The sequence below is a fragment of the Lepidochelys kempii genome, chromosome 6 (genome assembly GCF_965140265.1).
Source record: "Lepidochelys kempii isolate rLepKem1 chromosome 6, rLepKem1.hap2, whole genome shotgun sequence".
Classification (NCBI taxonomy): Eukaryota; Metazoa; Chordata; order Testudines; family Cheloniidae; genus Lepidochelys; species Lepidochelys kempii.
The window spans coordinates 10,469,904-10,486,008 of record NC_133261.1 but is presented as its reverse complement, the minus strand read 5'-3'; the positions used below and the strand labels follow the sequence as shown (position 1 = coordinate 10,486,008).

At 59.0% G+C, this 16,105-nt stretch overlaps 1 protein-coding gene across 9 annotated transcripts; it reads left to right on the top strand.

Moving 5' to 3' along the window:
* Nucleotides 1–6,144: 6,144 nt before the first annotated feature.
* On the top strand, nt 6,145–15,750 carry PRR14 (proline rich 14). Of its 9 annotated transcripts, none has more exons than XM_073350407.1 (12): nt 6,156–6,369; nt 9,105–9,305; nt 9,635–9,734; nt 10,331–10,479; nt 10,870–11,143; nt 11,435–11,484; nt 11,581–11,642; nt 12,152–12,959; nt 13,272–13,356; nt 13,662–13,768; nt 13,992–14,063; nt 14,483–15,750. In XM_073350407.1, exons 2-12 carry the CDS (start codon nt 9,208–9,210, stop codon nt 14,739–14,741), a joined length of 2,064 nt encoding a protein of 687 aa, XP_073206508.1. In that variant the 5' UTR covers nt 6,156–6,369; nt 9,105–9,207; the 3' UTR covers nt 14,742–15,750. The 9 variants fall into 9 exon arrangements, 8 of the variants coding, with proteins under 8 accessions (XP_073206511.1, XP_073206507.1, XP_073206508.1 ...); XM_073350403.1 differs by having other exon boundaries at nt 9,635–9,905; XM_073350405.1 differs by having other exon boundaries at nt 6,157–6,369; nt 9,635–9,905; nt 12,155–12,959.
* The last annotated feature ends 355 nt before the right edge of the window (nt 15,751–16,105 follow it).

The window sequence follows — 16,105 nt, the reverse complement described above, 5'->3', positions numbered from 1 at the left end:
GTTTGCGGTGTGATGTTAAAATCAATATAGCAGCACAACCGCTAGCATAGAGGTAGTTACACCAACATAAAAATATCTTATACCAGTGCAGCTAGTCCCCTACCTTTATAGTGTTGGTGGCTTAATTCCCTTAATTCCCTTATTGATAAGATAGCAAATAACTCAGCTCCATCAGTTCACTAAACAGTGAGAAATCAGCACAGACAGAGGTGTTCAGACCTTACCCCCTGCAGGGAAGAGCTGTTAAACCAGCGATACTCAGTCCTGAACAGGAGCCAAATTCGCGATCAACATTACCCCAAAGAGCCACAGGAGTCTGAATTCATTGTTTCATTCTCTCTCTATATATATGTATATATAATTCTTACCGCAAAATAACTGACCCAGTATTATTATTTTATCAACTACAATTGGTTAATAACATAGTAGAAGCTTCCTGCTTGATTAATAATGAAATCACAGAGTGTTTTAGTATCCTGTGCTGCAAAAAGCCGCAGGAGACACATTAAAGAGCCACTTGTGGTCGCGAGCCTCAGTCTGAGTATCACTGCATTAAACTGTCCCAAAAGCATGAGCTCACTTCTGCCCATATTCATAACCCTTTTGTGTACAGCAGATACAACATTTCCCAAATTCCCCTGTATCAACGCAAACCTTCCATCCCTTTTTCCTATCTAGTTCTGTACCCATTTTTCAAGTTCAAAGGCCACCTGCTCCGATTATTTCTAGCTTGTATCTAGTTAAAGATCCCTGCACCAATTATCCCTAAAAGATAACCAGCCATGCCTGGCACTCTGTTTATATTTGCTATTGCTTCTGACAGGTTCTGCATACACAGACAACAGAGGTCACATACAGTCAGGCTTGGAAGGATGACATTTTTATTGGTAAATGTTGATTTAGCCGTACATACCCAAACTGATGAAAAGCTATTTCCATGGATAACCATCAAAATGTACAGATATGCAAAAGAAGAAAAACACTGCTTGAGAAAGAAAAGTTCGATCCAAGGATATTTACTTTGTATAGTATGACATGTGATCCTGGCAATTTGTGTTTTAGTTATAAAGCTGTAACGTTGTGAATCTCAACATCTGTCGTTAAATAATTATTGTCTGCCCATCCCCATTGTCTGCCCTCTCCCCAATTTCCTGCAACTGTGGACATTTAAATTGACAAAAGGAGAAAAAAATGCTTAAAACAGAATTTTGCACAACTGTAAACTGATAAAAATGGGGGGAGGGGAGGAATGCTTTAAAACCACCATCAATATTATCCATGGAAATGATTAAAAAAATAAAAATCTGATTCTGTCAAGCCGACATACATTTCACCTGTTAAGAAGTTTCCACAATAAAGCTTAGCATAAGTGTGTGGCATTTGGGGAGTCTGATTCATGGTTATGCAACTTAGCATACGTACAAAGCCTTCTAAAATGTATATGATATTGGCTAATAATAGTAATTGAGGTGGTTGTTTCTCAGATTCAGGTACAGGATCCTAAGCTATAATGCCCATAAGCACGGGGGTGGGCTGTGCCCCTTTACTAGTATACCACTTACAACTTTTTCCGTGAAGGCAAGGTCTAAGAGATTTAGTTCTTTTTATGCAGAAGCATCACACTTTTGGAAACATGTTGGAAACTTTGCATGGCAAAAGGGGATGTTTGGATAAGGACCAGACAAAACAAGAGGGAAGTAGATTGATCCAGAAATGGTCATTTTCAATATTTGGCAAACAACATCTGAGAGATGCCCGGACCCTAGTTCTAATCTTTGGCCTTGTCTGGGATTTAAAGGTGTGACTTTAGCTCCATCTAATCAACGCTTTCTAAAACTCTTGTGCAGGGAAAACAATGGCACTGGAGCACCTGCTAAATTAAGGAAGATGAAGACTATTATTATTAATTGTGATCTGTATTACGGCAATGTAAGCCTGCCGCAGTGAGCCTCCCAGCCTGGTTCAACAGACTCAGGTTAACAGGGCTTGGGCTAGTACTTTGAAATATTGTGTAGACAGCACTTTGAAGTTGCAGCCTGGACTGGAGCTCAAGGTCTGAAGCCTAAGGAGGGGTCTGGATGATATCTTAGCACTGTGTTATGGCCACGTACAGGAGGAAATTGACTGGGGATAGCTATTCCACAATAACTCCCCAGGCGGATGCTCCAATCTAGTACAGTATAAGAGGGCCTTGATCTAGTTTAGCTTAAACCAGTTTAGATCCTTTTGCTCTGGAAGTGGATTAAGCTAAAATGGAACCAGGTTGCTGGCCTGATTCCCCAGCCCTGGAAGGAATGGTGCCTCCCAGAGTCTGGGTCACTCCTTCCTCAGAATCTTGGAAGATGCCTTTGGTCAGTTGCAGTCGGTGAAGCCAATTCCACTGATGTCAATGGCCAGGCCTCCACTGATGTTACCAGTCTTTGGTTTGTGCCCCTGGTTAGCTGCATGGTGAGAGAAGATGGTGAGAGAAGTTTCACAGATGTCAATGGCCAGACCTCCGCTCACACCAGCGACCAACAATGGCCTTCGGCTAATCATGCCCCTGGTCAGCTGCAGATGGTAAGGGATGTTCCATTGACATCAACAGCTGAACAACTTCATTGATGTCAATGGCCTTTGGCTTGTGTCCCTGGTCAGCTGCAGGTGATGAGGGGAGTTCTGCTGAAGTAGAATTCTCCGTGGTGGGATTTTCCAATCCCTGCAGCCTGGCACAGCCCCACCCCCAGTTCCTTTCCCCAGTGGTTCCTCTGGTGCCTTGTGAGCTGGGGGCTAAGGCTGAAGGCCTCCTCACACTCAGAGCATCAGGACAGTTTCTCCCTGGTGTGGATCCTCCAGTGGAAAGTGAAGGAGTATCTCAGGTGGAAGTCCCTCCTGCACTGGGGGTATGGGTAGGGTCTCTCCCTTGTGTGGGTCTGGTGGTGCTGGATCAGGGTGGTCCTGGTGCCAAAGCTCCTCTTGCAGTCAGGGTAGAGGAGGCATCTGCCTCTGAGGTGGGTGCGCTTGTGTTCCTGGAGGTTGGATCTCTGCAGGGAGCCCCTCCTGCAGTAAAGACACCTTTGTGGCCACTCCCCGATGTGGGTGCACTGATGCTCAACTGGCCCATCACTCTCCCTGAAGCCCTTCCCACACGCGGGACACTTGTAGTCCTCTATGTAGTCCCCTCTTGTAGTCCTCTTGTAGTCCCGCTGTGTCCTCTAGTGTTGAGTGAAATGCAAGGCCAACCAGAAGCCTTGTCACCACAGCCACACTAGGAGGGCCACTCTTCAGGGGGGTATGCTGGTGTTGCAGGGCATGGGAGTTCTCAGCAAAGCTCCTCCCTTCTTTGGTGCCCTTGTAGGGCTCCTCTCCGGCGGGGATGACCAGTGGGTGGCCAGGTTGGAGCTGTAGCTGAAGCCCCTCCCACAGTCAGGACACTTGTAGGGGTGGGTCTGGCAGTGATGGAGCAGACACCAAAGCCCTTCCTGCAATCAGGATGTTGATGGGGTCTCCTCACTGTATGGGCACTTTGGTGCTTGGAGGGGGATTATCGCTGCCTGGACCACCACCCACACTCAGGACATGCCTGGAATCTCTTCCCAGTGAGAGCCACATGGTGCAGAGCCAGCGTCACACTCCCGCCAAAGCCCTTCCCAAGGTCGGGGCATCAGTCAGGGTGATCACCCATGTGGGTGTGTTGGTGTTTCACGAGATTTATTCTCTGGACATCTCTTCATGTTCTCTCTCTCCTTCTAAGCAAGATTTTCCTCCCCTGGCCTGGGGTCCATCTTGTCCTGACTCGCTTGCATCTTTAGCTCGGGGTTCTGGGATATCCCATGCAGCTCTGCTCTTGCAGGCCCTTCCTGCTGGTGATTCTCCTCCATCCTGGCACCTGCTGGGAGGCAGAAAGAATCCAGCCAGGGCTCATTCCCTGTGCTGGGGAGAGAGGGGGCAGCAAAGGGGTTTGTTACTGAGCAGAAAACTTGATGGGCAGGAAATGAATCCCCCCAAACCCTTCCCTGAGGGGAAAGGAAGGGCTGGGTCTGTCCCAAGAGCCCAGGAAAGGCCTCAGAGAAAGGCTGGAAGATGGGAGGGCTCCTGCCAGGGGTGGGATCCAGGAGTGACGCCTGCCATGAGAACAGGAACCTGCTGGGAATGATACTGAGCGAGATGAGACAGAACTGGGGGGCTCCTGGTGGCCTTACTGGGGTCCCAGCTTTTCCTTTCAGTCTCAGACAGTCTTTGAGATGGTGTCACTCTTTCCTTATCTGTGTGGGATCCTCTCAGGATCTCCCTTTCCTTGGAGCCCTGGAGATCTGGGATGCTTGGCTCTTCCCTTCGCTCCATCTGGGAGATTATAGCTGGGTCAGGGACAGGGAATCCTGCTCAGGGGAAGGAAACAGGCAAGGTGGCGCTTGGTGAAATCTCCCCCAAAGAATTCTGTACAGAGAATGTGCCCTGATTTTAACCCCAGCCCTATTCTCAGTCTGGGTGATGTGGGATCCAAGCAAAGGGAAAATGTTCACAGGGATCCTTTTGGGTAACGAGATGCCTGGGGGAAGATGGCCTGTACTCTCTGTAGGAGAGGGATTCCCCCCTACACACGGGCAGTGGGGGCTTAGGAACAGCACAGGTATCCCATCACAGTGATAGTCAGACTAGTGCAGTGGTTTTCAAACTTTTTTTCTGGCGACGCAGTTGAACAAAACTGTTGATGCCCATGACCCAACAGAGCTGGGGATGAGGGGTTTGGGGTGTGGGAGGGGCTCAGGGCTGGGGCAGAGGGTTGGGGTGCAGGGGTGAGGACTGTGGGGTGGGGCCAGGAATGAGGGGTTCAGGATGTGAGAGGGGGCTCTGGGCTGGGACAGGGAGTTGGGGTGCAGGAGGGGGTCAGGGCTCTGGGCTGGGGGTGCAGGCTCTGGAGTGTGGCCAGGGATGATGGGTTTGGGGTGCAGGAAGGGGCTCCAGGTTTGGGGGGGGCTCAGGGCTGGGGCAGGGAATAGGGGTGTGGGGTTGGGGCATGGGCTGACTTCGGGTGGATCCCAGTCAGCGGCTCAGTAGGGGAGCTAAGACAGGCACCGTGGACCGCTGTGCCCCAGAAGCTGCCAGAAGCAAGTCCGACTCCTAGACAGAGGCACGCAAGCGGCTCTGCGCGGCTCTCGCCTGCAGGCACCGCCCCCAACCCCCTAGCTCCCATTGGCCGGGAACCGTGGCCATGCCGCCTCAGAGCCGGACCTGCTGCTGGCTGCTTCCAGGGCATAGCGCAGCATCAGAACAGGTAGGGACTAGCCTGCCTTAGCCGGGCAGCACCACCCACGGGACTTTTAACGGCCCGGTTGGCGGTGCTGACCAGAGCCACCGTGACCCAGTGCCTTACATTTTGCGACCCGGTGCTGGGTCGCAACCCGCAGTTTGAAAACCACTGGACTAGTGCCTATGTGAAAAGGGGTCCTTACAAACACGAAGTCATTGCCAGGCTGGAGCAAACCAAGGGGCCCATCTGGCTTGGCATCAAATGAACATGGCACAGGGGACTTGTCATTGGCCTGGTGTTTTTCCAGGGAGCCCTGCAGGGATCGAGTCGGGGCCCCAGAATGGGAACGTGTTGGAAGGAGACATAAGGGAACCCCTGGCACAGTCTGCAGAGGACACGCGCCGGGGGGGGGAGGCAAGTGGTCAAGCGGGAAGAGGCCAGGTGGCTGAATCAGAGTGAGCTGCATGGGTGGGAAGTTCGGCACGTGTTTTAATTTGGCGATGTGTAAATGGGTCCAAGGGGAACAAAGAACGGGGGCCCCACGCTCCCAGGATGGGGACTGGCCGGAGCCCCCATCACTAGGGTGACCAGACAGCAAGTGTGAAAAATTGGGACGGGGGTGGGGGGTAATAGGAGCCTATATGAGAAAAAGACTCCAAAATCGGGACTGTCCCTATAAAGTCGGGACATCTGGTCACCCTACCCATCACCCAGGGTCGCCTGGCCCTTTAAATGCGCAGCTTCTCGCCCTCATCCAAGATGGCCTCGCCCTGAAACTGCTTCACTCCCTCCAATGCCCTAATCCAAGATGGCAGCACCGCATGGCGGCACCGCTATGTCCCCTTGACCGCCCCACCCCCGCCACCACACACTGTTGCCCCACCCCAAGATGGCGGCGGCTCAGCTTGAGCCGTGACACGGCTTTCTTTCTCTCCCTTTGCCAAGATGGCGGTCCCCACGGCTTCAAGCTCCGGGGACCCCCGGGCAGCAAGGCGTGCGCCCATTGGCTGAGAGCGGACGGGAGCAAGGCCCGCTGCCATTGGCCGCGAGGGTCGGGCTGTGGAGCGTCGACAGAAACGGGGCGGGGCGGGAGGAGGCAGAGCCGCAGCCGGAGACCGAACGGGAGCGAGCGAGAGCCGGTGAGCCGGGAGGGGGAGCAGTGCGGGGAGGGGGGCAATGGGGGGAGCCGGGAGGGGGAGCAGTGCGGGGAGGGGGGCAATGGGGGGAGCCGGGAGGGGGAGCAGTGCGGGGAGGGGGGGCAATGGGGGGAGCCGGGAGGGGGAGCAGTGCGGGGAGGGGGGGCAATGGGGGGAGCCGGGAGGGGGAGCAGTGCGGGGAGGGGGGGCAATGGGGGGAGCCGGGAGGGGGAGCAGTGCGGGGAGGGGGGGCAATGGGGGGAGCCGGGAGGGGGAGCAGTGCGGGGAGGGGGGCAATGGGGGGAGCCGGGAGGGGGAGCAGTGCGGGGAGGGGGGGCAATGGGGGGAGCCGGGAGGGGGAGCAGTGCGGGGAGGGGGGGCAATGGGGGGAGCCGGGAGGGGGAGCAGTGCGGGGAGGGGGGGCAATGGGGGGAGCCGGGAGGGGGAGCAGTGCGGGAAGGGGGGGCAATGGGGGGAGCCGGGAGGGGGAGCAGTGCGGGGAGGGGGGCAATGGGGGGAGCCGGGAGGGGGAGCAGTGCGGGGAGGGGGGGCAATGGGGGGAGCCGGGAGGGGGAGCAGTGGGGGGAGGGGGGGCAATGGAAGGAGCCGGGAGGGGGAGCAGTGCGGGGAGGGGGGCAATGGAGGGAGCCGGGAGGGGGAGCAGTGCGGGGAGGGGGGGCAATGGGGGGAGCCGGGAGGGGGAGCAGTGCGGGGAGGGGGGGCAATGGGGGGAGCCGGGAGGGGGAGCAGTGGGGGGAGGGGGGCAATGGAGGGAGCCGGGAGGGGGAGCAGTGGGGGGAGGGGGGCAATGGGGGGAGCCGGGAGGGGGAGCAGTGCGGGGAGGGGGGCAATGGGGGGAGCCGGGAGGGGGAGCAGTGGGGGGAGGGGGGGCAATGGAGGGAGCCGGGAGGGGGGGCAATGGGGGGAGCCGGGAGGGGGAGCAGTGCGGGGAGGGGGGGCAATGGGGGGAGCCGGGAGGGGGAGCAGTGCGGGGAGGGGGGGCAATGGAGGGAGCCGGGAGGGGGAGCAGTGGGGGGAGGGGGGGCAATGGAGGGAGCCGGGAGGGGAAGCAGTGGGGGGAGAGGGGCAATGGAGGGAGCCGGGAGGGGGAGCAGTGGGGGGAGAGGGGCAATGGAGGGAGCCGGGAGGGGGAGCAGTGGGGGGAGGGGGGCAATGGGGGAGCCGGGAGGGGGAGCAGTGGGGGAAGGGGGTCAATGGAGGGAGCCGGGAGGAGGGGAAGGGAGGGCAAAGCGGGGAGCTTGGAGGGGGAGCAGTGGGGAGAAGGAGATCCAGGGGGTTAGAGAGCAATGAGGGCCTTTGAGGATGGGGGGATCGGTGAGGGAGGGTAACAGGGGTCGGGATTGGGGGAGATCAGGGTAAGGGGAAGTATGGCGGGGGAGACCTGGGGGAAGCGTGGTTTGGGGGATTTGGGATTATAGAAGTGGTGGAGGGATTTGAGGGGGGAAAGCTGGAGTGCAGCTGGGGAGAAAGGGACCAATGGGGAAGACCTGGTGGAAGGGCAGTTTAGGGGGACCAGCGACGGGAGCCATGGGGGGAAGACCCAGGGGGAGAGCAGATGGTGAGAGGGAGCACCTACGGGGGGGGCAATTTGTGGAGGCAAGTGAGGAGGGGTGCAGTGTGGGAGGGGACCGAACATAGGGAGAGCCCTGGGGGAGGGGCTGAGAGTAAAGAGAGTGTGGGAGAGGCAGGTGGGTGAGGGAAAGGGGGAGTAGTTGGCGGGGGGGGGGGGGTGAGAGAGATCCAAGGGGAGGAGAGAGACCTAGAGCCCAGGCGATGGATTTTGGGGTAGGGACCCAGTGGGGGAGAGATTTGGGAGTAACCAGAGTGGGAGATTTCAGAGTAACAGCCGTGTTAGTCTGTATTCACAAAAAGAAAAGGAGTACTTGTGGCACCTTAGAGACTAACCAATTTATTTGAGCATACGCTTTCATGAGCTACAGCTCACTTCAACCAATTTATTTGAGCATAAGCTTTCGTGACTGAGAGAGGGGAAATAGAGAGGGCTGGTGGGGAGAATCTAGGGGGAGAAGGGAGGAACCTGAAGCGGGGGAGGTCCAGTGGGGGAGTCCTAGGGGCAGAGTTAGGCAGGGTCAGTGCTGGGAGGCAGGACAAAGAGAGAGAGATGCCCCATCAAGGCCCCTCTAGCCTGCCCCCGCTGCCCAGGATCCGTGCATGTCCTTTGTGGCCTGGGAAACCATCTCTAGGTGATCGTTCCCAACCCCCACACCTCCTGAGCTTCCCTTCTGCTCCCAAGCTGGTGTCAGGTCACACCTGAGCTGCGCAAGGGGCTCTCTGGTTACTGCTAGCAATGGCTTTGCCTGTCCGCTAATGCCCTGTAATTATTCTCCCAGCGGCTCCCCTCTGCTTGTCCATTGTGATCTCTTGAGTTCTGCACCGTGGGAATGTGCCCCCTCTGCAGCCCCTCCCCCCGGCACTGAGGAGAGCCCACCCCCACCACCACATCTACACCCCCTCCCCCAGTCTGATCCCCCATGGCTGAGCCCTCTGCTACTGTGGCCATGCTGCCAACCCTAGAGTGCAGGAGGTTGTGGGGGAGGGGTGTCATGCTGAGTCCTCGGGGGCTCTTCACAAGAGCCGGTGCCCCCTAGTGTCCCATTTCCCCTCCAGCTGAGCCAGCCAGCCCCCCACCCCGGAGCTGGGTCAGGGCGGGGGTCTTGCAGTGCTCATTGTAACCCTGGATTCTCTTTCCTGGGCAGAGGAGACCACGCTGGAGGATGAGTAGGCAGGAGGCTGTCCCGGGACGACCTCTGAACCCCTGATCCCAGGGGGCTGCCCCCTACATCCCAGCTGAAGCCAGCCATGGAGCACCCCGTGGCCAGAGGGGCGCTGGCAGGGGGCTGTACCAGGCTGTCTGCCTCGGAGCGGAACATCCGACGCCAGAGGCTCATCGTGTACAGGTGTGTGGGGGGGTTCACCTCTGTCCAGCCGCCTCCCCTCTGGGGTCAGGGCCTGTCTATCCCACCCTGGGCAGAACTCACTGGGGGCAGCGCCCTTCCTCTTACCCTGGGCGTGTTTGAGGGGGGAGACTCGGGGCTGAGGATGCTGGAGGACAGGATGCTGTGGGTGGGAGACAATGAGAGGCAATGGTCTCAACTAGGCCGGGTGAGTGATTTTTTTGGGGGGGGGGAGCTGTGGGTCTCTGGGTCCTGGGGCAAACATCATGCCAGTAATCAGGGGGATTTGGGGGTCCATGGCCCCTGTGAGTGACCCCATCTCTCTCTTCCAGACCCTCCACTGAAAATCAGAGCTCCCCTGCCCCCCGGGGGCCTGAGGAGAAGGCTCCCCCGCTGTGCTGGCTGCCCCGGGGCAGGGCCGGGTCTCCTCAGGCAAGGCGCCAGTCGGAGAGACTGCAGGGCAGACGGCAGCGGCTGCAGCAGGGGGTGCCCCAGTGGGGCCAGGGGGCGGAGCTGTGGCTGGTGGCCTCGCCCATGGAGAGAGCCCGGCACAGGGTACTGGCCATTGCCCTGGAGGAGTGTCTTGCCACCAAAGGAGGGGCTGTGAGTGCGGGGGGGGGACGGGTGGTCTGGGACTGCGGCGGGGGCCCTGCTTGGAGATCTGGTGGCCTAAGCCCCCCGCCCCAACCTCCCCTGAGCCCTCCCAGGCCCTGTTGTCCTGCTCCCTTGAACCTGCTGAATCCTTTGCTGCTCCCCGGTATGGATTTCTCGAGCCAGCCTCTCCCCCACGTAACCTCCTTCTCTCCCTGCTGTGGTTTGCCACCAGATGGCCCAGAAACTCCTGTTCTGAGCTCTGGGGGTGGGGGGGGAGGCAGAGCAGGACGGCTTGGTATTTGTGCCCCCATTACACATGGGAGGGGGCCAGGCTGGGCTCTTGAGAAGAGTTGTTAGGAGATGTCAGGAGCTGGGAGTCAGTGGGGGGGGGGATGGGATCCATGTTTAACCCCGTGGTGTCTCTTGCCCAGCAGGTCTCCCAAAGGGGCACATCCTCCTCAGCTCATCTGGACACCCCCTCCCTCCCTGGACACCCCCTTCCTGGGAAAGCCTTGCTGCCAGCTGGGAGCCCTACGCCTGGTTCAGATTGGACCCCTAGGCAGCAGGAGCCCACCATGGACAGGTGAGCGGGGATGAATCATGTGTCAGGGCACGTTCCAAATACTAAGCAGGGTGTCTGCCGGGGGAGGGGGTCACTGGCTTCTGGGGCAGGGGCTGGATCTGGAGGATCTGACGGCAGAGCTATGGCAGCATGTGGGAGGCTGGGAAAGGGGAGCGGGGTGCTTTGAGAGTTGCGCGGGGGGGGGGGGGGGGATGTGGGAATGAGGTGCCAGGGGGCTCAGTGGAGCTGATGGCAGGGGTGCAGGGAGTGGGATCTCGGAGGGGGTGCTGGTGGTGTGATGATTGGGGGGGAAAGGGAGTCTCTGGGGGGGGCTGAAGATCCGGGGAGGGTGAAAATTGTGCCAGTGAGCGACGGGGCTTTGGGGTCCGTGGCCCCGTCTCATTCTTCCAGACCCTCCCCTGAGGAGCAAAGGTCTCCCGTCTGCCAGAGGCCTGAGAATAAGGCCCCTGCATCGTGCTGGCTGCCCCAGGGCACGGCTGGGTCTGAGTCAGAGCGGCTGCAGGGCAAGCGATGGCTGCTGCGGCAGGGGGCACCGCAGCAGAGCCGGGGGCCGGGGGCATCTCCCTCCATCTCCCAGCAGGGGAAGGAGCTGGTGACGTCGCCCATGGAGAGGGCCCAGCAGCGCGTCCTGACTGTGGCACTGGAGGAGTGCCCCATGGCAGCAGTGAGCAGCTGGGAAGCTAGAGGGGACTGCCAGAGCCCAGAGAGGAGGGAATGGGGGTGGGGGAGGGATTGGGGGTGGGGGAGGCTGCCAGAACCCAGGCCAGAGGGGCAGGGATGGGTGGGTGGGGATCTCAGCAGTGGGTGCTGTTCCAGATGGGTCAATGGAGGGAGGGATTGGGCTTACAACCAAGGAGGAAGCTGCCCTGACCAGGTGTCGCTGTCCTGTCAGCCTTGGGTACGGGGGGTGGACCCCATCCTGTGCCCCAGCTCAGATGCTACCTCTCATTGGCAGGATGCCAGCCTGCAGCAGGAAGATCTGCTGATGCTGTTGCCTCCTAGCACGTAAGTGCACTTCCCTACCAACCAGGTGGGGTGGGACACAGAGCCCTTTAGGGGGCGCTGGCCCCAGAGCTTCACTTCCTCTCTCTTGCCTGACAGGGTTGATCAGCTGACAGCATCTTCCTCTTCCTCAGACCAGTGGGAGCGCTGCCCACAGCCAGGTAGGCGGAGCTCCAACTCATGCAGGGGCGGGGCTGGGGGTGGAGCTTGGACATGGGGGTGGGGCTCCATGGGGAGCAGGGGTTGAACTTTTCCTTAAAATGTTTTTTAACCGAAAATGTTCTTGAGAAGGAAAAATTAATTTAAATGAAATTTCAGTTAAAAAAAAAATTCTATTTTGGATATTTTGAGTTTAGCAACCATTTTTTTTTTTTTTTGTTTTATAGAAAAAGAAGTTTTTAAAGAGATTGAATCAGTACAAAAACGTTTAGATCCTTATCAGGATGAAACCTTTTTGCTCAAAATGTGGCTTTCCCCAAGTCTTGTTTTGTGGGAAGTCAAAATTTCTTCTTTGTTCTGAAAACAGGGCCGGGGAGGCAAGAGTTTGTTTTGGGGGTGTTTCTGGGACCTTGCTCAGGGTTTAGTGGGTTCGGCACTGTTGGGGGCTGTCTGTGCATCGCAGGATGGGGTCCTCCCTTGACTTCTCCTGACCCCTGTGCCCTCCTCCCAGCAGATCCTGCCCCACAAGAAGCTGAGCCATCTGGCAGCCTCCTGCCTTCCTCCTCCTCCGCCTGGCCTCCCCCGATCTGTTCGCTGCTGCGCCCCCGGGCCACAGTCCCCAACTTGCGACACTGGGGCATCGCCCCGCTCTTCCAGAGTGTCAAATCCAAGCTGGAGACCTTTGCTGACATCTTCCTGAGCCCGGCCAAGCCGCGCCTGCGCCCCCCACCGTCTCCCTGTCTGGACGAGGGAGAAGGTGGGGGGCAGCCGGCGGAGCTCCCCCGCCCCGAGGAGGAGCCAGCTCAGAGTCGGAGCGGGCCGAGCCAGCAGGGGGCACACAGCTCACGCCAGGGGGTGAACATCGAGGTCAAAATTGCCATCTCGGAGCCAGCAGAGAGGAGGGGCCCTGGCGAGGCCAAAGATGACGGGGACGGGGACAGCATTGTGAGCCGCAGACCCCCCATCTGCCAGTGGCGCCTGAGCCCTGAGGACCCCAGCCAGCCCCGCCTGGGTCGCAGCTACTCCTGCCCTGACTTCCCCTGGGCCATGCCGTCCCCATTGCCAGCGTCCGCCCCCTGCCCACCGCGCCGTCGCCGTCACACGGTCTGCAGCCTGGAGGTGTCGCGGGAGTTGCTGCGGGGCCACCCCTCGCCCCCCGTCCTGCCCTGCCTGCGCAAGGAGGTCTTCCCCTTCCCCTCCCCAGCCTCCCGCCACCTGCTCAGCCCAGTGGTGTGCATGACCCGCTGCGACGAGGCCCATTCCTCCTGCCCAGGGCCACCCCACCACGAGGAGCCTGCCACTGCCCTGCTTTGCCCCAGGTAACCCTGCCCCCTGAGCCCCTGCTTGGCCCCGGGGAACTCTTCCCCCTGAGCCCCCCTGCCGTTCCCTCAGTAACCCTGTTGCTGCCTGCCACACCTGCTATCCCCTTCCTGCCCCTAACACCACCTCACCACCCCACCCTGCCCCAGATAACCCTGCCCCATCCCTCTTGCCACCCTGCCTTGGCCTAGGCCATCCCACTGCCATCCTGCCTTGCCCCAGCATCTGGGCTCCTAGTGCCGTGGCATTGCCTGGTCCTCCAGAAAAGGCCCTGAGAGGTTCCTGGTCCATATGGTCTTCTTGCCTCGCAGGGACGGCTCCCAGTGCCCGGAGCAGGGGGACAGGGGCCATGGCATCACCACGGGTGGGATTCTGCTGTCACACACAGATGCCAAGGTGAGGTGGAGCAATGGGAGGCAGCGCTGGACCCAGAGTCCCAGTGCACCGCTGGGGGCGCTGTGCTGTGGAGAGCGGGGGGCTCAGCAGGGGGCGCTGTGCTGCCAGGAGCGCGGTGGGGGGGGTGCCGTGCTGCGGGGAGTGGGGAGCGCCGTGCTGCGGGGAGCAGAGGCTTGGTGGGGGGCACTTTGCTGCGGGACAGGGCTCAGCAGGGCACGATGATGAAGGGGGCACTCTCCACTCACTGTGTGCATAACAGGGAATCTTTCCTGATCCTGTCCTATTTCTCTCCCCATTCCCTGCAGTGCTCCCAGGAAGAAACCACAGGGAAAGTGTCCCGCTTCCGCATCCGCAAGACCCCAGCCAAACAGCAAGCCAACCTCACGCCAATGGGCCTGCCCCGGCCAGTCAGGTATTGGGAGCTCTGGGGGAGGGGAGTGGTTGGGATTCAGGACTCCTGGGTTCTATCCCCAGCTCTGAATCTCCCCAGCAGTTACAGCTGGCCACAGGATTCTCTTCCATTCCTGTCGTGTGGTGGTTGTCCAGCCTCCATGTCCCACCCCCGAGGCTGCTGAGTCTCGGCACGGACAAGGGATTCCCGTGCGTTGTTGCTAAGTCCGGTCTCCCCATCACAGGTTGAACAAGAAGGAGTTCAGTTTGGAGGAGATCTACACCAATAAGAACTACCGCACTCCCACCGAGAAGCGGTGAGGGGGCCCAGGGTGCTGCTGCTGGAGGGGGTGAGGGGTTGGGGGTGGCTACAAGGGGGGCACCCCCCTCCTCCAACTCACAGGAAGGGGAGAGCCTGGCTTCAGAGTTGAGGTGGGGTGCAGGATGTTAAATCCAGCCAGGGTTGGTTCTTGCTGCTGGGAACCCAGGTGTCCAGCCCACAAACTTGCTGCCCCTCTAAGCAGCAGGAGGTGTTTGGTCCTGAGTGGAGGACCCAGGAGTCCGATCCCCGTTCCCCCCGCCCCTTGTGCTGAGGGTGTCCCAGCTGGGGGACACCGTAGGTAAGGATCGAGGTGTCTGGGCTCCATTTGTACTATAGGCGTTCCAGCCGGGATACAGAGTGGGTTGGTGGACTCGAGCACCTGGGTCCCATCTAGCCCTCTCTCCTCCCCCGTAGGACCTTCGAGACGATCTTTGAGGAGCCTCGGGAGCGGAACGGGGCACTGGTGCTTACCAGCCAGCGCAAGCTGAAGCGCACCATGGAGTTCCAGGACAGCAGCCTGCCCCGCAAACAGCGCCGTGCCCGGCCCCGGGGGAGGCTGGCGGGGCGAGCGCCAGGTGGGCGCCGGGCCCCACCCCAACACCCCAACCTGGAGGAACTGCTGCACCAGCGCCTAGCCGAGCTGGACGCCCTGTTTGAAGCTGATGGGGACTAGGGGGCGCTGTGCACTGTCCAGATCCATGCTGGGCATTGAACCAGAGACTTAGTGGCCCCTCTGTCCTTGGTATTGCTCATTGGCCTGGGGGAGCTCCCAGAATCCTCTGGTATCCAAGGAGAGTAGTTCCCTCCCAGAAGCCTCTGCTCTTCCAGGGAGCATCTCCCCTGGGGCTATACCCAGAATGTTCTGCTATTGGATCCTCCTAGAGCCATCATGTCCTCAGGGGTACTCCCAGAATCCTCAGCTCCCCTGGGGCTCCTGGACCCATGTCCAAGCAGAGATCTCTCTGGGACAGAGATGTCCTAGTTCTGCCCAGAATCCTTTGCTGCCCAGGAGGAGACATCTCCCCCTTGAGCCCTAGTTCCACCCATAATTGGCTGCTCCCCTGGGGGCAGCTCTTGGTTGCTCCCAGATCTGCCTGAGCCAAGGCAGCTGTCCTGCAGCCAGTCGCCAAGCTGCCTCCACCACTGCTCCCCTCACAGGCTCCAGGTCCGGTCCAGGAGTGGAGTGGGGGTGAGATGAATGTCCAGCAGTTGTGACGAACCTTCCTGTTCTCAGCACTCAGTTGCCTACGCACAAATCCTCCTGGTGCTTCCATCGTCCCAGTGCCTCTGTGTAGCGCCCCAACCCCCCCCCCCCCCTGCGGTGGCTGAACGTACCAGGGGGCTGATTGTTTGGGAGGGGGCAGTATTAGCCATTTTAGGGTCACCTCCCACGGAGTGCCTGGGGGGCTGGTGGCCTTTGTCCAGTTTGGCTGGGATATAGGGCAGGAGAGGGGGCTTGTGGGAAAAGGCACCAGGGCATCAGGTCCCTGTGTTTATTAGGAGGAGGGCATTTTCCCCTCTGAAGTGTGACTGCAGCCTTGGGGGCACTGGCAGGAGCCCTGGGTGTGGGGTGTCTCCTGGGCTGGGTCCTGTTGGGTCAGTCAGTGGATATTTGCTGGTTTTATGTGTGTGGAGTTTTTTGAGATCTATATTTCTATTAAACTTTTCAACAAAAACATCCATCCTTTTGTCTGATCTGCTTCATTCATGCTCTCCCTGGCACTAGGGGCCACTGTGCTGCAGGGGGGAGCTCAATAGGGGGCACTCTCCCTTTGCAGTCAGTGCTGATCCCTACACACCATTAGGGGATGCTGTGCTGCAGTGAGCTCCTCAGCTGGGGTCTGAGAAGTAGTGGATGTAGGAGGAAGCCGATGGGAGGTAAGCCCTGAACCTCAGTGCCCTGTGGGTGAGAGATGATATGTCCACCTGGAGCTGCTGGCCTAACTGGCCCAGGCTGTTAACCCTAAACCCTACTGTTGTCACTAATTGACTGCTTGTTCAGGCTCATTTGGCAGCTCTGAGCCTGCCATAGTCCCT

Coding starts and splice junctions, on each gene's coding strand:
- PRR14 (XM_073350403.1), top strand. CDS start 9,208: ATGGAGCACCCCGTGGCCAGAGGGGCGCTGGCAGGGGGCTGTACCAGG. Junction 13,357..13,661: donor TGTCACACACAGATGCCAAG/GTGAGGTGGAGC, acceptor CATTCCCTGCAG/TGCTCCCAGGAAGAAACCAC. Junction 13,769..13,991: donor GGCCTGCCCCGGCCAGTCAG/GTATTGGGAGCT, acceptor TCCCCATCACAG/GTTGAACAAGAAGGAGTTCA.